General features: G+C 41.3%; 1 protein-coding gene across 8 annotated transcripts in view; it reads left to right on the forward strand.

Moving 5' to 3' along the window:
• Positions 1 to 203: 203 nt before the first annotated feature.
• The window catches only part of MARK3 (microtubule affinity regulating kinase 3), an 89,410-nt gene continuing 66,557 nt past the window's right edge, over positions 204 to 23,056 (forward strand). For 6 of the 8 annotated variants that reach the window (XM_069490255.1, XM_069490264.1, XM_069490285.1 and 3 more), the window contains exons 1-2: positions 204 to 847; positions 8,923 to 9,114. In XM_069490255.1, the coding sequence (XP_069346356.1) occupies positions 797 to 847; positions 8,923 to 9,114 (243 nt within the window). In that variant the 5' untranslated portion in view covers positions 204 to 796. The remainder of the gene's footprint in view (positions 848 to 8,922; positions 9,115 to 23,056) is intronic. The other 2 variants (XM_069490275.1, XM_069490314.1) reach the window with 2 other exon arrangements.

A 23,056-nucleotide genomic window follows, 5' to 3' on the forward strand; every position in this document is an offset into this window, starting at 1 on the left:
GCCCTTGGAGCCCGCGGAGACCCAGCCGGCCCTTCCCAGCCCTCTGCACCGCCTCCTCCGCTGGGACGGGGCCAAGTCGCCCCTAGCAACAGCGGTCGGGCCAGCTTTCTTGGGCCGCGCTGATTGGCGGAACTCCGGGAGGCGGTGAAGTCGTCACTTCCTGTATCCGGACGCAGCAGAGGAAGCCGAGAGGCGGCCATCTTGGGTCCGTGAGGCTCGGAGGTGCCGGGAGTATCGGCGTCTGCAGCCACCAGGGCGGAGGCTGAGGCGGAAAGCAAGCCGGAGAGGGACAAGCAGCCGCGCGCAGGCGCCTCCTCCACAGCCCCCTCCATGGTCTGCGCTCGCAGCCCGCGGCGGCCTGTCTTGCGCTCCACCTCTTCCACATCCTCCTCCTTTTCAGGGGCCGCCGGCGGCGCTGTGTGGAGGCCCGGGAGCTGAAATCCGTGGCGCGACGGGCGGGAGCGGAGGAGGAGGCGTGGGGGCGCGGGCTCGCGGGGCGCCCTGAGGCGAGGGGACGCCGGCGGGCCGACCCGCAGCCCGCAGCCCGCCGGCCCGGCCCCGCCACCGCCGCCCGCCGGGGCTCCTCGCCGGGGCAGGAGGAGAATGGGCCCCGGGACCTGCCGGGGGACGGCCCGGGCCAGGCCCGGGATCTAGACGGCTGTGGGGGGAGGGGAGCCGCCCTCCCCACGGCGCCGCTCCAGAACCACTGGGGCCTCGAAGACACAGGTCGCCGGCCTCCTGGGGCTGTGCTGTTTTATTTTCAGCCTCGCATTGTGCAGAATTAAAGTGCAGTAAAATGTCCACTAGGACCCCATTGCCAACAGTGAATGAACGAGACACTGAAAACGTAAGTAACCTGGGCGTTCTCGTTGGCAGACCTTCAGGGTGGCCTTGGTCCTCCTCGGGCCCTGTCCGGCAGTCGGGCGTTCCGCTTCCCCGAACGCTCTGGAAATAGAGGGCAGGCTGCAGCCAGCCGAGAGGCAGCCAGGTCGGACCGTTTACTCCACAAGCCAGCCCTGCCCCGCCGCTCGCGTGCGGGTGTGCGAGGCGTATTGATTACCGGCGGTCTGGTTTCTTAATGAAGCCCCTCAGATGCGGCGTTGCCGTGCAGTTATGTGTCAGATCACTGCAGCGGTCGGTGCTCATTTTAACCAGGCTCTCCTTTTAAATCGATCAGGTAGTTCTTGAGAGGCTGTCAGGTTAAAAAACTTACTTTCTTGGTGCTGATCAAGAGTCACCGATTGGGTCTAGTAAACTTTCCATAAGGGCAGTTCTTTAAAAGGGTCTGGAATTAAGTTTAATGACAGTCACTAAAACTAAGTGCCCACTGAGGGATCTTTGCGGTCCCCTTAGGAACTCCACAACTCGGAAGAGTTCTCCAAGGAACAGCTTCCTTTCCATGCAAATCTGCTTTGAAGGAGCTGGATGAGCATTTGGAAAGACGTAGAGTGAAGCTGTGCTCTGCCATTCACTGCCTAGCCAGGGGACACCCCTGGGGGCTCTGCTCTCCTCCTTCCTAAGAAGAAGTTGGCTTAGATGATCTCTTAGGTCCCATTCAGCGCTCGCATCTTAGGATTTTATGAAAGGAACCTTTTTGTTCATGTGAACCTTTAAAAAAAATGCCAGGGACAGCATTGTTAGGAAGAGACAACTTGAAGAAATTTCACTGAAGAAATGTTTTGACTCTGTGCAAGTGTTTTCTGAACACTCTAGCACTGGGTTCAGAAGTGTTCCAATCTAGTTGTTGGTTGTCTTCTGTAAAACATGTAGCAAATAACTTGTAAAGAAACTTCACTGGCCTTTCATTATAAGTGTTAAGAGGTAACTGCTGGCAAGAAAATAACATCTCTTACGAAAGGCTTCCTTGCTCTGTGTGTTTTCATGCTTTCAGTAATGTCTTGAGACACTGTGGCCTGGTGGTATAAAATGCCTTCATTTTAATCTTCAAAATGCCTCTTGTTTGCTGATAGCTATCAGGTAATTTAATCTGTTTATGTAAACCTTAGTCTAAACTTTAGACTCTAAAGCATCCCTGTAATACATTAATGTATAGGATTTAATGCTCAGTAAGTAGTATCGTGGTGTATGTTCCTCCACCTGAGATGGATTAGAAAATTACATAAAGAGTGAGTAATAGAAAATCTTAAACTAGGTGAGTCAGTGAACTCATTTTCTTACAGTCCTTTTGAAGGAACCTATTTCTGACTTGATCATTTTCTTGTTCTTTGACTACCCAGAAGAATGGAACATGCAAAAAGGTGAACTGATTATTTTTGATCATTGACTTTCACTCAGAGAAGCAAAACCTTACGTTGAACCAGAGTTGGAGCTCCATCCTTTCTCAACTGGAGCCCAAAACAATCATAGCAGATTTGTGATAGTGAAAGATTTCAAATGGATCTTCTTCCAATATATGTTTCAATGGGGGACATGCAGAGAAGAAATGTGCTATTTTTGCTCAGGAATGCATGGCTGTGAATATTTGTGGTTATTATTGACTAACTTGGCCCATTCCTGTTCTTTGGTTAATTTGTTGAATTATTTTGTAATATTTTTGTGTGTCATTAGAAATTACTTTATTCTTTAAAAACAACCTAAGGTAGGAGTATGCCTTTTCTTTGTTTTCATGTAATGTATTTAAAGTTGAATTTTTGACAATGTTAAGATCAGAAATTTATTGCATTATCATTATATTAATGCATCACGCCCTGTCCATTTTTAACTGTTGTGTTGGCATGTTCTGGAAGAAGCTGTGTATCTTTCACAGTGTGATGCCCTTTGTCGGTGTTACACCTTAGGCGTATGCCGTATTATTTACCTATCATTACTGCACCACTAAGTATTAGACTTAACTGCCAGTTGAATGGTAAGTGCACAAGAATGAATGGGAGCTCTTAGTCTGTTGTGAAGCTCTTCTGTTAAAGTTAGATTTATTGAGATATGACATTCACCCTTTAAGTATACAGTTTGGTGAATTTTGACAAAATGTATAGTCACGTAACCACTGTCACAATCAAGATGTAGAACATTTCCATCACGAGGAAGGTGGCTTGTGGCCCTTGAGAGTCAGTCCCCTTTCCCTTCCCCAGCCCCTGTCAACCACTGATGTGTTTTCTGTCCCTATAGTTTCTCCTTTTATAGAATGTTATGTAAATTCAGTCACATAGTATATAATCTTTTGTGTGACTTATTTCACTCAGCATAATATTGAGATTTGTGTTTTTATGTGTATCAGTGGTTCATTCCTTTTTTTTTTTAATGGGGGTCACCACTTGGCCAGGGGCAGTGGATTTTGCTGACCAGGAATGCTGCTAAACATTGTACACTATACAGGACAGCCTCCCGCTACAAAGAATCACCTGGCCCAAAATGCCAATAGTGCCAGGGTTGAAAACCCTGGGATGTCGTGAGCCCCCATGTGCGCGACAGCTCGGTGGCCAATCTTAGTTCATGTCTTCCCTCCCCCAAGAAGCAAATTCAGCGGTACCTCATATCATTTCCTCTCTAAAGTTTTTAGAAGACATAAAGCCTCTTTTTAAGAAAATATCAATACCTGTGTCATATTTTCTTAACATCAAACATTCAGATGTCTAAATTTCTGATTATGTTCTACGGTTGACTTGCATGGAGCCACGGACAAATCTTTTTCCTATACTGGCAAAAGCAGAAATGTATTTTTCACTTAAATTTCAAAGCATATGACACTCTGTAAGCCTGGGTTATTTGCCAGAGTACCAGAGGCTCCGGTGCTTTGGCCAGTTACTTATTTAACAGCTCCTGATATTCCTGTATCACGTACTTATTATTAATGCAGTCAGCAAGATTCCTTACTTCTGTGAAATAGATAAACTGGAGGTGTTACTGTCTAGCCAGCTTTTGGTTATGTGAGACTGAATTAACCCGTTCAGCAAATTCGAGTACCTACTATGTGTATGACACTGTCCTAGGTGCTATAGAGGATATATACCTGGGAAGCCTATCATTGCTGCTTTGTAGAACTTCCCACTCCGTGTAGAACAAGCACTCTGAGCTTTGTGAGACTAGCCTGTAAACTTTCAAACTCAAGCATTAGAATCACCAGAGGGTTGAAAATAGCAGTGATCGCTGGTCCCCATCCCTAGACCTTGATTGTATAGTTGGGGCCCCAGAGTTGCATTTGTAACAAGTTGAGTTGCATTTGTAACAAGTTGCCAGGTGATGTTGATGGTGCAGGTCCAGGGACCACAGTTAGGAATCACTGCCTTAGTGTTCAGTGAAGGCTTGCTAACTAAGCTATGTTCCTTTTAGATTGTACTGTGACTACAGAGAAATTTCTAATAGATCTAATGAAGTTTTCAGGTTCCATGAGTTTTTTTTAAAAACTAGTTGTATATAAAGAAAATGTGGTTGTGGAAAATAAGAGTAGTTATCCATTTGTTGATCAGTTACTATATACCAGGCAACAGTACTAAGTACTTTATATAATATCTCATTTAAAATATGTAATGTCATTTAATGTGCTTCTTAGCTTCCAGCACAACCATCCAATCTATTAAATCAAGCTGTTTGGGCCTTTTTTAAAAAAAGTTGATTTCTAAAGAATTCATGTTTTATATTGGGTCAGAGTATTCCAGGAAAGATCTTTATAGACTTCAATTTGTCCAATGTTTTCATCTTCTGAATGTAAATTAGGTAAAGATTGAAATTTGCAGGAAGTAGAATATTGGTCATTTCAATTGTTTATGTAGCTCATGATGTACGTTGTCCTCTCATTACTTATGAGAGACTTATATAGTGCATGATTTACATTGTAATTAGAGACTTATACAGAGTCTAATATAAATTACTAGTATCTTTTATCTTTGATTTGAAAGAGGATTGACTCACATCCATTTTAAAATTTCAAATTAAACCCGAAGGAAAAAATAAATTTCTTAGCTGGGAATCTTTAATATCTTATCTTACACAACAGGTTAAAGAATGTGGAGTTGGAGTTGGTTTGCAAATAGCAATAGGAGCTTTGTGCTGACCCATATGCACCTGCCTGTACAGAGTGATGGGAGGGCGAAAGTTGGTACTGGAAGAAAAGGACTTTTTTTTTTCGGAGTCTAACTTTTTCTTTAACACTGCAGTCTGGCCACCTGAGCTGCTCAGCCATGGTTAGTCTTACGTACTCTCATGTAGACTAGGTATGGCATTGTTTCTGTGGGCTCTTGGAGTTCAAAGGTGAAGCTCAAACAAAGGAGGTATTTTGTCCATATTTCTTGTTAATGGTTAGGCAGTTACTTTTGAATGGAGCCTAAGTATTGCGGGGTTTGTGTGATGGACATTTTACACAAAAATGCGTATTGGTAGCATTTAATATGGAACCTGAATAAGGTTCCACTTAATAACCCCATTCATTATGACTGCATTGACTACGTGGCGGATACTAGGATAGGAATCCTGGAGAGGAGCAGACCTTTAGGCTAACAGTTCACTCTCCTGAGGGATGATGCAAACTGACAGGTGTCCTTTGTTATTGAAGGCATTCTGGGCTGTTTTTCACAGCGTCTTTTCACATTTTGTCTCCACCTCTTTCCTCCCTTTCCTAACCCCTGCCTGTCCTCCCTTTCCTCGTCCCTGTCCTCCCTTTTTTAGCTTTTGCTTGTTTTTTTTTTTCCTAGCTCCTGCTGCCTGTCCTCCCTTTCCTAGCCCCTGCCTGTCCTCCCTTTCCTAGCCCTTACTTATCCTAGGCCTGCCAGTGGTACCTGCAGGCGTGTATTAGCTTTACTAGAGGAGTGGATTAAGGAGCTTACATTTTCTTCTCTGAAATCATCAAAAGAAGATTGCCATCTAGACATTTGACATATTCAGTGATAAAGAACCCTCCCCATACCATGGTAAAGTATTCCAACATTTTTCCCCATTTCTGTTAACTTAGTTCAGGTTCTTAACATGTATTTCCTGCGTATTACATAGTTCCACTTATTATTGCTGTGGAACAAACCACGCCACAATTTAGTTTAAAACAACAGCCGTTTTGTTATTGCTCACAGATTGTGTGTCAGGAATTCAAACAGGCTGGCTTATCTACTGTGTCTGGGACCTCAGTTGCAGGGGACCTTGAAAGGACAGGGGGGTTTGAACAATTGGCCTGGAGGACCTACATCATAGACCGTTCCTTTGCTCACATATCTGGCACCTTGGCAGGAATAGTTAGAAGACTGGGACTCTTGGTCAGAGCGGCTATGCAGGAGGCCTCAGTGTGATTGTGCTTCTTCCATGGTGATTTCGTGTTTCATCAAACAAGGCAAAAGCTTTTTTTGATCTAGCTTCAGAAGTCACGTCATGTTACTTCTGCCATTCTGTCTTGGCTAAAGCAGTCATGAGCCTACCCAAATTCAAGGCGAAGGGGCCCACCTTCTTAATGGAAGGTGTGTCAAAGACTTTGGGATCATGTGTTTAAGCCACCAAAATATTAATAGTGACCCTTTGGTTTTATAATCTGACCTACCATTTTATTGCATGGGCTTGGGCAAGTTATCTAATTTTTTTGTACCCTGGTTATCTCATCTATAAAATAAGGTTGGTATTAATAACAACCTCATAAGCTTATTAAAAGGACAAGGGCTTCCATCATCTGATCTCCTTTACTTCTTTGTCCTGTCTCCTCTTTCCTACTCACTACACTGGTAGTCCCAGGTGTCTCCTTGCTGTTCTTTAAAAAACCAGGGCCACTCCGACCTCAGGGCCTTGGCAGGCTTTGTTGTCTTTGCCTAGAACACTTTTCTTCCAAATATCCACATGAGTCATGCTCTCACCTCTTCATCTTGTTGAAATGTTACCTCAGTGAGGCATACTCTAATGCCCTGTGGCCCTCCCAATCCCCTTAACCCTGATCTAATTTTTTTCCATTGCATTTGTTATCCTTTAACATACTATGTAATTTTAATGTTTATTGTGTTTTGTTAGTTTTCCCTGTGATACTGAAAGCTCTATGAGAGCAGGAATGTGTGTTTTGTTTACTGATACTATTCTAAATATCTACAACGTGCAAGTCATTTATTATAGGTGACCAATAAATGTTGAATTACTGAGTGACTACATGAGACAAATGGGTGAAGCATTTAGAAGAATGCCTGACACATAGTAATACATAAACGTTAGTCATCATGACCATTAATGGTCTTTTATGGTCTTCTGATTTATCATTTCTATCCCTGTGTCCTCAGCCTCTCCCATCTATAATTCATTACAGTGGGATTATCTTCTTTCTCCTTTTTTAAAAGCTTAGACTACTTTCTTTCTTTCTTTTTTTTTTGAGACAGTGTCGCTTTGTCGCCCTGGCTAGAGTGAGTGCCGTGGCGTCAGCCTAGCTCACAGCAACCTCAAACTCCTGGGCTTAAGTGATCCTACTGCCTCAGCCTCCCGAGTAGCTGGGACTACAGGCATGAGCCACCATGCCCGGCTAATTTTTTCTATATATATTTTAGTTGGCCAGATAATTTCTTTCTATTTTTTTAGTAGAGACGGGGTCTCGCTCTTGCTCAGGCTGGTCTCGAACTCCCGACCTCGAGCAATCCACCCGCCTCAGCCTCCCAGAGTGCTAGGATTACAGGCGTGAGCCACTGCGCCCGGCCTAGACTACTTTCTTAAAGAGAGGTGTGGTGGAAAGAGTCTGGGCTTAGAAATGAGAGTTAAAAATGGGAGCCCAGGTGAGGCATGGTGGCTCAGCTCATGCCTGTAATCTCAGCACTCTGGGAGGCTGAGAGGGAGGATCACTTGAGGCCAGGAGTTTGAGACCAGCCTGGGCAATATAGCAAGACTCTTTCTCTGCAAAAAATAAAAAAATTAGCCAGGCATGGTGGCGTGTGCCCCTGTAGTCCCAGTTACTTGGGAGGCTGAGGCAGGAGGATCACCTGAGCCCAGGAGTTTGAGGTTGCCGTGAGCTGTGGTGACACCAGTGCACTCTAGCTTGGGCAACAGAGTGAGATATTGTCTCAAAAAAAAAAAAAAAAAAAAAAAAGAACCAAAACCCTTGATTTTCATGTTCTTTGACATGACTATATTACAAAGTAGTTTGTTAAGTTTACCAGGTGGGTGAGGCTTGTTTTGACTTGTAGGTATAGAAAGTGACTGAGAGAGGGGACATTTTTCTGGACAAAAAGGTGGAAAAGAGAAAACTATAAAGGAAGTTGAAAGCTGCTGTGTGTGCATGTGGAGTGAGAAGCCCCCGTTGAGCAGGAGGTAACAGCCACGGCAGGGTGGGGAGTGGAACATCTAATCCTTTGAGCACGTGCGGGGCCGAGGGAGCAGGAGCAGCAGGATGTTTGTGCATATGGAAGTGTACACAGCGCGTACGCAGAAGCACAGCCCTTGGACCTGAGTATTTCATAGGGTTACAGGCATATATGGTTCGTTTTACCTTTATTGAGCATATTGAGTGCTTTATTCATCTATTCAACAAATATTTATCAAGGGCCACACAGTCTAGCTGTTTCTTTAAGCACATTGTTTTGAATTATTAGCAGCATAATGTAGAAAGAAATTGGGAATGCAGATTTTCTTTGGATTTCTCACTAAATGCTTATGTGGCTGCATCGTCATCTGGGGAATTGTGACAGATGCTTTACGTCGTGGTGAGGGTCGGATGCGCGGGTGTGTTTGCTAGCATGTGGAAGTTAAGCTCTGTATGACTGGAAGGCAGTCGTTTTACTCTTATCTGACAGCTACATATTCAAAATGTCTAATTTCTTTCTGAACACCCACTTGAAATTTTTCTTTTCAGTGTTCTCATTTTCCTCATAAATTTGTATCTTGGTTAAATTCCTTTGAAGTACTAGATACTTTAGGATTAAAATTAAAGCAGCAATGTTTTGTTTCTTCAACTAGAGGCTCTTAAAACTTGGCAAGTACTATGTGTTCTCTCATTTCCTTGTCTTTGTCTATGCTGTGTTGTAGCACACGTCACACGGAGATGGGCGTCAAGAAGTTACCTCTCGCACTGGCCGCGCTGGAGCTTGGTGTAGAAACTCTATAGCTTCCTGTGCAGATGAACAACCTGTCATCGGAAACTACAGACTGTTGAAAACAATCGGCAAGGGGAATTTTGCAAAAGTGAAATTGGCAAGACATATCCTTACAGGCAGAGAGGTAAATACAAATTGTGCCTATTTCTGTTTTAACATTTTATTTCCATTTGAGAGAAAGAAGAAGGTTTGGGCTTCTTTCTAAGCTAATTAAATTGTTTTAAAGAACATTAAACATATTGTCTGGGAGTTTTTTTGTTTTCCCATTACTTTAAATGTTGTGAATATTGGGTATTTGAATAGTCTTCACCTTTAAAAATGGGTAGTGTTTTGTTCTTTTGCAGTAGTAAGTGTCTGCCACCATAGTAAAAATTGTCTTAAACGTCAGGTATACACTTAAGTGTATATGCTCTTGGTGCTTGCAAATCATTCGTATTGTGTATATGTACAGATTTATCCTCAGGTTTCTTCCTCTCTCTCTAAATACTTTTCTCATAGTTTATGTTTGATGGGTTATAGTGCAAGAAGGCACGTGTTTTCCTAACCTTTGTGGTACTGGCTTTTTGCTTAGCCTTATTCCTTATTTATCAAAATACATGCATCAGGCCAGGCGTGGTGGTTCACGCCTGTAATCTTGGCACTCTGGGAAGCCAAGGTGGAAGGATTGCTTGAGCTCAGGAGTTCAAGACCAACCTGAGCAAGAGTGAGACCCCGTTTCTGCTAAAAATAGAAAAATTAGTCAAGTGTGGTGGTGTGCGCCTCTAGTCCCAGCTACTTGGGAGGCTGAGGCAAGAGGCTTACTTGAGCCCAGGAGTTTGAGGTTGCTGTGAGCTAGGCGGACGACACTGCACTCTACCCAGGGCAACAGAGCAAGACTCTGTATTAAAAAAAAAAAATCTATTAAAATCACGAAGTTATCTCCTCGTCACCTTTTTTTTGTGTGGTATAGAGCCTGCTTTGCTGCTTTGACGTAGTTTCTTGCAGTTAAATCTTTGCACCTGCTGTTCCCTCTGCCTGAAGTACTCCCACCCTTCATGTAGGGATCACTTCTTCTGCAGAGTAGCCCTTGACAGATCCCCTTCCCCAGGCACGGGACTCAGTAAAAATCCTGGTATTTCCCTTGTATGGCACAAATTACATTGTATTGGAATTACTTGTCTCCCCATCTGGTCTTATAGGCTACCCCTAATCTGTAGGGGTAGCCAGAAGTACTTGACCTAGTGCTCAGCACCTGTTAGGTACTTAATAAATACTTCTTCAATGAATCTAATAATACTTTTGAAGGAAGCTTTTAAAAGAAATGCTGGCCAGGCATGGTGGCTCATGCCTATAATGGTAGCACTCTGGGAGGCCAAAGTGGGAGGATCGCTTGAGCTCAGGAGTTCAAGACCAGCTTGAGCAAGAGTGAGACTCCACCTCCACTAAAAAGGCAAAAATTAGCCAGGTGTTGTGACACGCACCCGTAGTCCGAGCTACTTAGAAGGCTGAGGCAGGAGGATTGCCTGAGCCCAGGAGTTTGAAGTTGTGGGGAGCTACAATGATACCACTCACTCTACACTGCAAGGGACAGAGCAAGACTGTGTCTCAAAATAATAAATAAATAAAAATACTCTCCCTGTGCCAGACCCTCCTGGTGGATATGCCAAGACTGTGTGACAGATGTGCATGGCATTAATGCCCACAGCCCCCCGGCTTCGGGCTGCTGGAGCAGGAGCCCTGGGCCCGGCATTCTGCCAGGAAGCAGCCTGTTTCCAGCAGCACGCCCCTACAGATAGTCTTGTTTTCTGTGCCTGCTGGGACTTGGAAAGGGTGGAAAACACTGGTCTACACCAACCTGAATCTTAAGCAAAGATTGTAACCAAAACTTTACCTCTTCACAATTCATCTCAATTTTAGTGACAAAATCTCTTTGGATTTTTAGTTAGGACTCCTTGTTGTTGAGTCACTTGGACTGCATTTGGAATCTAAACAACAGGAATGGGTAGAGCTGGCCTTGCAGTCCTTCATCAGAACTTTCTTGAGATAAGGAGCCAAACCTGTGAGTTTAGTTGCCACCAGTTCCAGGTGGTTACTGGCAGTTTCCCTCTGTGGGCAGAGATGGTGGGCTAGCAGAGCAGTGAGGCAGACAGACTCCCTCCCCTTTTACTTACACTGGCTGGAATCTGACTGCTGTGTTTACTTCTAGTAGTTTCTTTCTCATATTCTATTTCATATTCAGAAATGCTTGAATATGACCAGCATAGTGGCTTAATTTAAAACTTTTCTCAGCTTTTTAAAAAACTTTGAGCTAAACCATTTTACTGTTTTTTTTTCCTATTGTAAGCATGATCCAAAATCATATAAAATATAAGCATTATAGAAATTTCTTGCACAGAAAGTAAAAGTTCCTCGAAATTTCTCTCTTCAAAGAAAGTCACTTTCAGGCCAGGCACGATGGCTCATGCCTATAATCCTGGCACTCTAGGAGGCCGAGGCAGGTGGATTGCTTGAGCTCAGGAGTTCAAACCAGCCTGAACAAGAGCAAGACGTCATCTCTACTAAAAATAGAAAAAATTAGCCAGGCATGGTGGTGCACACTTGTAGTACCAGCTACTCAGGAGGCCAAAGCAGGAGGATCACTTGAGCCCTGGAGTTTGAGGTTGCTGTGAGCTAGGCTGACACCCTGGCACTCTACTGAGGGCAAGAGAGTGAAACTGTCTCAAAAAAAAAAAAAAAAAAAAGATATTCAAAAGAAGATCACTTGCAGCAATTTGGTGTATATTCCCACAGTTTTTTATATAGACATTAACTTTTTGTTTATTTTAACAAAAGAGACTCATGTGGAACATAATGGTAAGGGTTTTTTACTTAGTAACGTACCTTGACCATGTCTAGGTCTCAGTACTCAAGAGATCCAACATATTCAGTTTAATGGCCGCATAGTCTTCCAGCGCATGGTGGTGTCATAGTTTATTCCCTGTCAGTGGGCATTGGGGTTGTTTCTGATTTTTTTGTTATTGTAAACAGATCTGCAGTGAACATTCTTTTATATAACTTTGTGTGCTCTTGTTAAGAGTGTTTCTGTAGGATAAATTCTTAGAAGTGGAAGTCGTTGGTCAAAGTGGATGAATATTTGACATTGTAATAAATACTGCTAAATCAGTTTTGAAAAGAAGTCAAGTACCTACTTTATTATCCTACCAAAATGAATGAGAGTGTCCATTTTCTTACACCCTTGCTTCACTGTAGATAATGTTTGTCTCGTTGTTTTAGTCTGTTTTTGCTGCTATAACAGAATATGAGAGACCAGGTAATTTATAAAGAAAAGAAGTTTATTTCTTACAGTCCTGGAGGCTGGGAAGTCCAAGGCCTGCATCTGGCAAGGGCCTTCCTGCTGCATCATAGCATGGTGGCAGGACAAAGAGAGGGAGGGGAAGAGAAAGGGCAGAGCCCTCATGGCTTAATCACCTCCTATAAGTCCCACCCCTTAATAGTGTTAAGATGGCAATTAAATTTCAACGTGAATTTGGGATGGGACAAACATTCAAACCAAAACACTGATGGACAAAAAATGGTATGAGAAAACAAAAATTACTTTTCCCTGATAACTACTTATATTTATGACATTTTCATATATTTTTGCCATTCATATTTTCTTTTTAAAATAAGTTTCCTGCTTATATTCTTGGTACATTTTGCGGGTTTTTTTTTTTTTTTTTTTAATTCTTAGTGATTTAAACCCTTTATGTTTCAGTCATCTGTCTGTTGTATAGGTTATGGATATTTTTCTGTCGATTATTCCTTTAACTGTTTATTATAACTTTTTTTAAGAGAAGTTTTACATTTTTTGTAGTAAAATTATTTCATCTTTTTCTTTATTACAGTTGTGTTTCATGTCTTGTTGAGAATGGTTTATTTTGTTCCACAATTTAAGAAACAATACTGTATTATCTTCTGATACTCCTCTTATGGCTCACATTTGAATGTTTAATCCATTTGGTGTATATTTGGAGGGATTGGTATGAGGTGTGGGGATCTCACTTTTTTTTCCATGTCGATTACCACTTGTCCAGGAACCATCTGTTATTTCCCCACTGATTGAAGATACCTGCTTTACCACATAATAAATTTGCATATGTGTCCTTTTGTTTCTCTGATCTGTTATTTAGTCTCATACCCACACCATGGTATTTTTTTTACTGCAACTTTTAATTGTATGTTTTGATGTTTTGAAGTAGTCCCCTACTGACAATTCTTATTTTTCAAAATTTTCATTGTTTTCTTTGCCATTTACTCTTCCAGATAAATTTATTTTATTTTATTTTATTTTATTTTTTGAGACAGCGTCTTGCTTTGTTGCCCCAACTAGAGGGCAGTGGTGGCATCATAGCTCACTGCAACCACCAACTCCTGGGCTTGAGTGATCCTTTTGCTTCAGCCTCCCAAAGTGCTGGGATTACAGGCATGAGACACCTCATCCAGCCCCAGATGAATTTTAGAATCGAGTTGCCATGTTCTGAAAATGGACTGAGGAATTTTGATTAAATTATTTTTGGTGGGATTAGTTGGGTTTATGAATTAATTTGAGGGGAAAATGGGATATTTTAATGATACAAAGTCTTTATATCCAAGAGTATAAATTATATCTCAGATTTGTTTTCAGGGTTTGTAACTTTCTTCATCTAGGTTTTGTATAATTCTTGTTAAAATTGTTCCAAGGTATTTTATAATTTTTGTTGCTATTGTAAATGAGTTTTTCTCCCTAGCTGTTGTGAGTGTGTGGGAAGGTAAAAACAGCCATATAACATCGTGTATTTGGGTGAACTCAATCTCATTCAGAACATTGAAAATTAAGCTTATGTTATTTTAAAAATTGTACATTTTTTTATTTTGTTGTTTAGTTCTATGAATTTTAGCTTGTATATAGATTCATGTTACCACCACCATAATCAGAATACAGAATAGTCCCATTACTCCAAAAAGCTCCCTTGTGCTAGCCCTTTGTGGTTACCCCTCCCCCACCACAACTTCCTGCAGTCACCTGTCCTTCATCCCCATAGTTTTGCTTTTTTGAGAGTGTCAAGTAAAATGGGATTGTGCAGTATGTAACCTTTTAAAACTGGCTTCATCTCACTCAGCATGATGCCTTTGAGATTCATCCAGGCTGTTGCATATATTGATAGTTTATTCTGTTTTATTGCTGAGAAGTATTCCATTATATGGCTGGACCACAGTTTGTATCCACTCCTCCTATGAAGAACATTTGAGTTGTTTCCAGTGTTCAGCAGTTATGAATAGAGCTGTAGATGTTTCTGTACAAGTTTTATGTGAACATAAATTTTAATTTTTCTAGGATAGTTACCTAGGAGCGACATTACTGGATCATATAGTAAAAAAGTTAAGTGAATTTTTACTAGAAAATTGGTTTTCTCATAGGTTTATTATAATAAACATACAGTGTAATATTCCTAACAGAACCTCAAACCTCTACTCTATTGGTATTTTTATCACTTAATACTGTTCTCAGAGCACTAAAAGCTAGTGTCTATATTTTTGTCAGCATTCTTTTGCTGGGTAGTGATGTAGCTTGCCTATTGAGGTAATTAAAACCTCTAAAGAAAATCCAAAGGGTTGCAGGAAGTGGTATTGGAGATTCAGGGATGTAATTCATTCTGAGTTAGTATAAAATAAAGGGCTATTATATGTTGTGTTAAGATGATTTTAACTGCCATCTTTAGTATCAGAACAGAGATGGAGTGGAATTGGGTCGTGGAAAAAATCCCCTAAAGGAAGGGAGTAGGGATCATCTATATCATGCACTTAAGTCATAGACTGTTGTGAACATAAAAGGTACTCATGAAAAACTATGCATTCTTTGGAAGAAAGGCATTTTTATTTAATAAATATGTTATAATAGTCAATTATAACAAAGGGGGGTGTGTGTGTGTGTGTGTGTGTGTGTGTGTGTATATTCTGGGAACAGAATCAAGTCTTTAAATACAATGTTGTGGTATACGTTCAATTTAGATAGACTCCACTCTCTAGGATGATTTTTAATTTTTAGACCATGAACCAATCAGAGATGGGCATCAAAATCCTTATTCTCTGTATTTTTAAAAAACATAAGTACCAGTTGTGAAATTCATCTAATTTAGCTCTTGGATGAAAATGCTACCTGTTACCCTTATTGTCATGAAGGCATCTATCCCATATTTACTATGAATTTGGGAATGTTAGTTGCATCTGCTTTCTTGCATTTTTGGGCAGCTTTTTGCAGCTTAAAGTTATTTTGGCTTCTGAAATACTGTCCATTTTTATGCTACAGTTTTCTTTCAAGCTAAAGATTTTCTTTTAAGTTCAGTTTTTCCCCCACTGGTTTTCATAGCCTCTCAGAGATCTTTCTCCTCACATAAACTGCAAGAGAACTCAGCTGTGTCAGTCATTGGTACTTAATTGAAGCTATTTATTATCTTTAAAAAATTATTTTTCCAAAGTAATGCATGCATGTAGTTTAAAAAGTCAAATATACTAAAAAGTGCCAAGAAGAATCAGAAGTTTCTTTTCTCACCCCTCTTTTTTTTTCAGTATCATCTACTCAAAGGCTCCCACTTTCAATTATTTAAGCTCTTCTGGTACTCTATCAGCTGTCTCCAAATTTCTAATTTTAGCCATCACTGACTTCCTCCTTATGGAAGAGAAGGATATAGCTCTTTTATATCTCACATCTACTTTCCTTTCTCCGTCCTTTCTAATGCAGTGATAGTTTTGGTTAAACTCAGATTATTTACCTAATTAAGACTTTGTAAATATTGTTGAGTTTTGGCTCTGATCATTTGTTTTCTTATGTAATTTTTAAAGTTTTTTTTTTTTTTTTATTGTTGGGCTGGGGGTGGTGGCTCACACCTGTAATTCTAACACTCTGGGAGGCCGAGGTGGGAGGATGGCTTGAGGTCAGCAGTTTGAGACCAGCCTGAGCAAGAGTGAGACCCCATCTCTACTAAGAATAGAAAAATTAGCCGGGCATGGTGGCTCACACTGGTAGTCCCAGCTACTCAGGGGGCTGAGGCGGGAGGATTGCTTGAGCCCAGGAGTTTGAGGTTGCAGTGAGCTACAATGATGCCACTGTACTCTAGCTGGTGCAACACAGTGACACTCTGTCTCCAAAAAAAAAAAAAGAGAGAGAGAGAGAGAGACAATAGTTGGGTAGAAATTAGAAACAGCAAGATAGCTCTTTCCAGGAACAGAGAAATTGGATGGTAGCTGCAGGGAAATGTTGGGCTAGAAGATGGGCAGAATATCAACATGTTTGCTAATGGGGATAATCTAACAGAAAGGGGGGAAGTTCTCCTGCGGGAGAGATTGGAGTGGGTGAGAGGGGATGGTGGAGGCACTGGCCTCAGATAGCATGGACAGTTATTCCATAGAAACAGGAGGAAGGCAGAGGCTACTGGCATCACTGCAGGTGAGGGGCTCCTTATGGTAGTGGGAGTTTGTAGAAATTCTCTTCTGAGTGTAGCTGTTTTTTCAATAAAGTGGAAAGCAAGATCATCAGCTAAGAGGGTATTGAGGAGATAGGTATTAGGGATCTGAAGAGGTTAAAATAGTTACCAGATAAGCAGGAGAGTGAATGGACTAGAGAAATGCAGAATCGCCAGGCAGCCTTAAGGCTTCCCTGAGGTTAGTAATCAAGGATTTAAACTGGGAAGAGTCAGCATGGCTTTGTGTTACTCTCCAGCCACATTCAGTTGCCTGGCTGCAGGCATGGCATTTGCAGAGAATTGGGGTATTGTCTCACCCCAAATAAAGAAACCAGTAAGGAGTAGGGGCATTGTTGGGGAACATCCAAGGGAGTCATTGCAGTAAGAGATGGATTGAAGTAAGAAGTAAGAGCTTGAGAGGGAAGACATACTGTAGGAAGGTGGTGGGATCAGTGGATCCTGTCGCATTTAGACAATTACTGCAGTGCTAGATTGAGTAAGCAGGAAAGGTAGGAGTTGCTTAAAGAGTGGGAAGCTCAAAATTGAGATGATAAAGGGTTTCCAGATATAGGTCATGTCAAAGACAGGAGTATAACCATGGAAGCAGCTTCAGTATGTAACTACTTTTTCCCTTTCTGGAAGTTTATCGTTGGTTTTAAGAAATTTCACAGTGAGGTACCAAGGAGTTGGTTTTCATTCATTATTCTTAGTGTTCATTGGACCCTTTTAATATAGAGATTTTTGTCATTAGTTCTGGAGAATTGTCTTTTTTTTTTTTTTTATTTTAAAAATCTTCATTCTGGAATCCTTAATTAGAGACTGGAACTCTTGAAAAGAGCCTTGATTTTTATTTATTAAAAAAATTTTTTTAAGAGACAGGGTCTTGCCCTGTCACCCAAGCTAGAATGATCATAGCTCACTGCAGCCTAAAACTCCTGGGCTCAAGGGATCCTCCCTCCCCAACCTCCAAATAGCTAGAACTTCAGGTGCATGCCACCACACCTGGCTAAATTTTTTAAAGTTTTTTGTAGAGACGGGGTCTCACTGTGTTGCTCAGTGTGGTCTTGAACTCCCTGGCCTCAAGTGATCCTCCTGCCTCAGCCTCCCAAAGTGTTGAATTTATAGGTGTGAGCCACTGCACCTGGCCTGATATTTTAAAAAACCTGTTTTCCGGCCGGGCGCAGTGGCTCACGCCTGTAATCCTAGCACTCTGGGAGGCCGAGGCGGGTGGATCGCTCGAGGTCAGGAGTTCGAGACCAGCCTGAGCAAGAGTGAGACCCCGTCTCTACTAAAAATAGAAAGAAATTATATGGACAACTAAAATATATATATACAAAAAATTAGCCGGGCATGGTGGCGCATGCCTGTAGTCCCAGCTACTCAGGAGGCTGAGGCAGGAGGATCGCTTAAGCCCAGGAGTTTGAGGTTGCTGTGAGCTAGACTGACGCCACGGCACTCACTCTAGCCCGGGCAACAGAGTGAGACTCTGTCTCAAAAAAAAAAAAAATCTGTTTTCCATCTGTCTGTTTTTACTTTCTGGGAGATATCTTTGATTTTATCTTCCAGTCTTTCTGTTGAAAGTGTGTATATGTCTCCTTCTCTCCACCAGCTCACTCTGCTATGATTATTTTTGTCTGTTACTGTCTTTACAGCATCTAGCTCTGGTGTTGTGGATGCTGTTTCTTCTATGGACTCACTGAAAAGATAATAAATGCTTTTTTCCCCTTTTTATAAAGTAGATTTTTGCTCCCTGCATAGTTTCTCTTTCCTCTGGGGTTCTTTCTTGTTATCTTTTTTTCCTGCAGAGACTTTCTTTGGAAGTCTGGTAATGTCTGGCTGTCTATCTGTATTTATCGTGGAGCTCTAAACTGATCAAAAGGTGTGTTTGCATGCATGGACAGGTTTGACCACAGAGCTTTCCTGTTGGGAGTTGTCCGGCACTTTTATTGGAAGACTCCAGATATTTGTGTCTCTAGGTCTCTTCTCTGGAAATGTTCAGTTTCTCTAGATTAGAATCCTCTCTTCTGCCTGGGAGGAGCTGGCGGTCCCATCCCTCAGTCACTTAATCTGCACCCCCTTTTCATCTCTGTGCCTCGCTGCTGTCCTCTGCTAGGCCTATTGACCTTGAGTCCAGAGCCTGGCCAGTTTCTCCACAGAGTAAGTTTCCAGCCTCTTGAGAACCAGTGGTTACTGGTGGGTCTGGGGAGCAGCAGGCACTCTGTGTGTAGACTTTTTACCTTGTGGTGCCTGGGGCTTCCAAGTCTGGAGCCCTTTCAGCGTTGTGCCAGGCAGATCACATTGTCTCTGGTTATAGTTTCCTCTGCTCTGTACACTCTCTTTTAGAACATTTTTGAAATATCTTTTCCACTGTTGTCTCCTCCGCTTGGTGTTGTGACTTTATACCTGTATTCCTTTAATGTTAGTCCTCCGTGTTTCACTGGATGTGTACTGTCCTCCTTACTCATCTGCGTTCTATTACAGGAGACTCTGGAGAGGGAAGAGGGAGAGGGATTAGGTCTTATTTACCCTCAGCCTCTAATTCTAAGTACTCAATAAGTATTTGTTGTTGATTATAAGAATGATAAACCACAGCTCTTCATCCTGGGTGTGCTAAACTTCATGAGACTTCTCATGATTGGTTACATACTATATTTTAGTCACAAGTTTGTTTTTTGTGTTTTTTTTTTTGGTAAAGACTATGTTAACAACGTTACAGAAAGTTTGGAGAATAGAGAGGAAAAAATTCTACAATCACAACAGTCTGAATATTATTTTCATTTTTGTGTATTCTCCATGTTCATATGCATGTTTTTTTGACATGCTTTTTGTCATAATCTTGTATCCTGTTTTCTTCTCCCTGAGAATTTCATCCTAGGCAGTTTTCTATGTTGCTACATAATCAAAATAATTATCCATTTCAATGGTTATGTACAATGCCATTGATTAAAATAATAGTTCACGAATTTTTCTGTCTCAGAACTCCTTTAAACTTAAAGTTAAGGACTCCCCAGAAGCCTTTGTTTATATGGATTATTTGTATTGATACTATATTAGAAGTTAATGCTTGGCCAGGTGCAGTGGCTCACGCCTGTAATCCTAGCACTCTGGGAGGCTAAGGCAGAAGGATCGCTTGAGCTCAGGAGTTTGAGACTAGCCTGAGCAAGAACAAGACCCTGTTTCTACTAAAAAAAAAAAAAAAGAAAAAAGAAAAAAAATTAGCTGAGCAACTAAAAATAAAATTAGCTGGGCATGGTGGCATGCACCTGTAGTCCCAGCTACTTGGGAGGCTGAGACAGGAGGATCACTTGAGCCCAGGAGTTGGAGGTTGCTGTGAGCTAGGCTGATACCATGACACTCTAGCCTGGGCAACGGAGAGAAACTCTGTCTCAAAAAAAGAATTTAATGCTCAAGAAACTTAAAATATATTAATATTATATTTTAATATTATAACACCATAATAATATATTAATTCATTCAAAATAGTAATCCTATTACATGTTACTATAAATAACATTTTTATGAAAAACAACTATTTCCTGAAACAATTTATTGGGAAGAGTAACATTGTTTACATTTTTTTTTTGTAAATCTCTTTAATGTCTGGCTTAAGTTAGCTAGATTCCCATATCTGCTCTGCATTCAAGCTATTTTGGTATGTTGTTTTGGTTAAGGTATATGAAGAAATTGTAGCTAGAAAAGTGAGGAGTATTTTAATACCCTTTTTAGATGATTCTGAATAATGTTTTTGATACTATACCAGAACTCAGCAAGTAGTAGCAGTTTCTTGGGGGTGGTGGCGGACAGTTAGTAATTGATTTTTTTTTAAGACAGAATCCTGCTCCCCTTTTTCCCCCCAGAGTGCAGCGGCATCATCTTAGCTCACTGCAACCTCAGACTCCAGGGTTCAAGTGATCCTCCTGCCTCAGCCTCTGAAGTCCCTGGGACCACAGGCAGTCGCCACCACATCTGACTAATTTTTTCTATTTTTTGTAGAGACTGGGTCTTGTTCTTGCTCAGGCTGGTCTCAAACTCCTGACCTCAAGTGATCCTCCTGCCTCAGCCTCCCAGAGTGTTGGGATTACAGGGGTGAGGTACCATGCCCTGCCTGAATTTTTATTCAAAACAACTAGTGACTGACTGACAAGATTTAATACCCAGAATGATTTGCTTCAATTAAAAATTAATATTAGCTGATTTGGAAGCAAGCGAACAAATCAGGTTAGTTTTCTGCTAATGGATATAGCTAGAAAGCAAAAAGATGATCAGCGTGCTTTTAGTACAATTTGGAAGTGTAATTAATGTGCCGAAAGAAACTTCCTATAAGCCTAATTCCTACTTATCAGAAATCACTGAATTATACAGTTGTGAATACTGTTTTACTGTGGTAAAATATACATAACATAAAATTTATAATTTTAACCATTTTTAAGTGTATCATTCAGTGACATTAGGTACATTTACATTGTTGTGCAACTATCACCACTATCCATTTCCAGAACAGATAGTTAATACTCATTTTTTGTGGGTTCTGTATTTGCACGTTCACCTACTCAATAAAATTTATTTGTAACCCCCAAATCAGTACGGTGCTTTGAATGTGTGTGCACATCCTCAGCTGAGTTCAACAAGGCAACACTTTGCCTTCATAGTGTAAACAGATGTCCTTTGTATGGTCTATTTAATGCCACTTTTTTGTGTGTGCATTTTTGTGTTTTCTGTTGATGATTTTGCTATTTCAGGTGGCTCTCAAGAAGCATGGTGCTGAAGCACTGTCTGGTCTTCATAAGTGCGAGGCTGTGGTGTGCATTACAGAGAAAATGCATGTGCTAAGATAGACTTCACTTGGGCATGAGTTACAGTGCTGTAGGCAGTGAGTTCAGTGTTGACCAGTAATACATTGTAACAGATGGTGTCATTAAACAGATACATGCATAAAGCAAACTTAGGTAGTGATCAGTTGATGGAAATGTTGTGACCACAGATTTGCAGGAACCGAACCCTGTATTTTCCCCTAGGAGCAATGGTACAGTATTTACTGATTCAGTGATCACAGTGACTTTGTAAAATATTTCCATGAATAACCAGAATTGACTGTATCCCTTTTTTTTTTTTTTTTTTTTGAAAGAAGAGGCTTAATTATTTCTGGTATTTCCCTTTACACATGCATGGAGAATGGTGTTAGGAAAAATCATAGGCTCTCCTCATTCGTCTGATGATTTTTGTTTCTCTTTTTATGTTTTCAAGAGTGGAGCCCTAAGAAGCAAACTGTGAACTCCCTCTGCATGGGGTGGGATCTGTGGAAGGCACTGGTTGAGTGGCTGCCTTAGGTTCCTGGTGGCTGAGACAGACAGTTGGCCTTTTACATTGGGACCTTCCACATACACAACACAGTTATTTTCTCTGAACAGTTAAGGTTTCCCTTCACCCACTCTAGGCTTATCTTCCTGTATCCTGCTATGTGTGCCACTGTACCATTATGAGATTTTTTTTATCTCCCAGAAATTTTGGAGTCACTTGTCTACTGTTGGCACCTCCTCCATCCTCTTTGCCATTCTTTGTCATTTGTGTTTATTCTTCAATTGGCCTATCAGGTGGGAGAAGAGAGATGCATGTGATCCGAATGCCATCTTTAATCAAATGTTCTCATTATGGTTACAAAAACCTTTTCATTTAGTTATTTTTATTCAAGTTGTATATTCGACAATTTAAAGAGTCAAGGCTTGTTACAAAAAATAGTCACCTAGATCAGCAGTCCCCAACCTTTTTGGCACCAGGGACCAGGTTTCATGGAAGACGGTATTTCCGTGGAAGGGGGAGGGGAGGAGGCAGAGCTCAGGTGGTGATGTGAGTGATGGGGAGCGGCTGTAAATACACATGAAGCTTCGCTCCCTCACCCGCTGCTCACCTCCTGCTGGAGGCTTGGGTGCAGCAGAGCTCTGAGCCTGGTCCCTAATAGGCTGTGGACCCAGGGTCTGCGGCCCAGGGATTGGGAACCACAGACCTAGACCCCATGTCCCCCATTTCCTAGTCTACCGGGATGGCCACTTTGTCTTTAAACTGATTATTTAGGTTTCACTTTCATATCTTTATAACATGCTTCTGTTCTTATTTATTTTTTAGTTCTAGGCATTATCTATAAACTTTTTATTATGGTTTTCTTAAAGTCATTGACATTTCAAACACACAAAAACTCTTTTTATTGAAATGTAACATACAAGTACTCAGCTTGATGAATTATCACAAAGTAAACACATTTGCATAACTATGACCCGGGGCAAAAAAAATGCTCTCACCCACACCCAGAAGCCTCTTGCTTCTGCCCTCTTCCGGCCACTTCACTGCTCCTCCTCTCCAAGGGGACCACTGTGCTGACCTCTAATATGCTAGAGTAGTTTTGTCTGTTTTTTTAAAAAGCATTATACTAATGGAATCATAACAGTATGTTATTTTGTATCTGCTTCTTGTAGCATTCTTCCATGTTGAAGTTTCCTTTTGTAGCCAACTGTTGTAGTTGTTTGGCTTGATCTCCTTTGCTTTGAATTGAATTGTATCCCCCCAAATTTGTGAATTGAAGCCTTAACCCCCAGTGTGACTGTGTTATTTGGTGAT

The sequence above is a fragment of the Eulemur rufifrons genome, chromosome 2 (genome assembly GCF_041146395.1).
Source record: "Eulemur rufifrons isolate Redbay chromosome 2, OSU_ERuf_1, whole genome shotgun sequence".
In the NCBI taxonomy this organism is placed as follows: domain Eukaryota; kingdom Metazoa; phylum Chordata; class Mammalia; order Primates; family Lemuridae; genus Eulemur; species Eulemur rufifrons.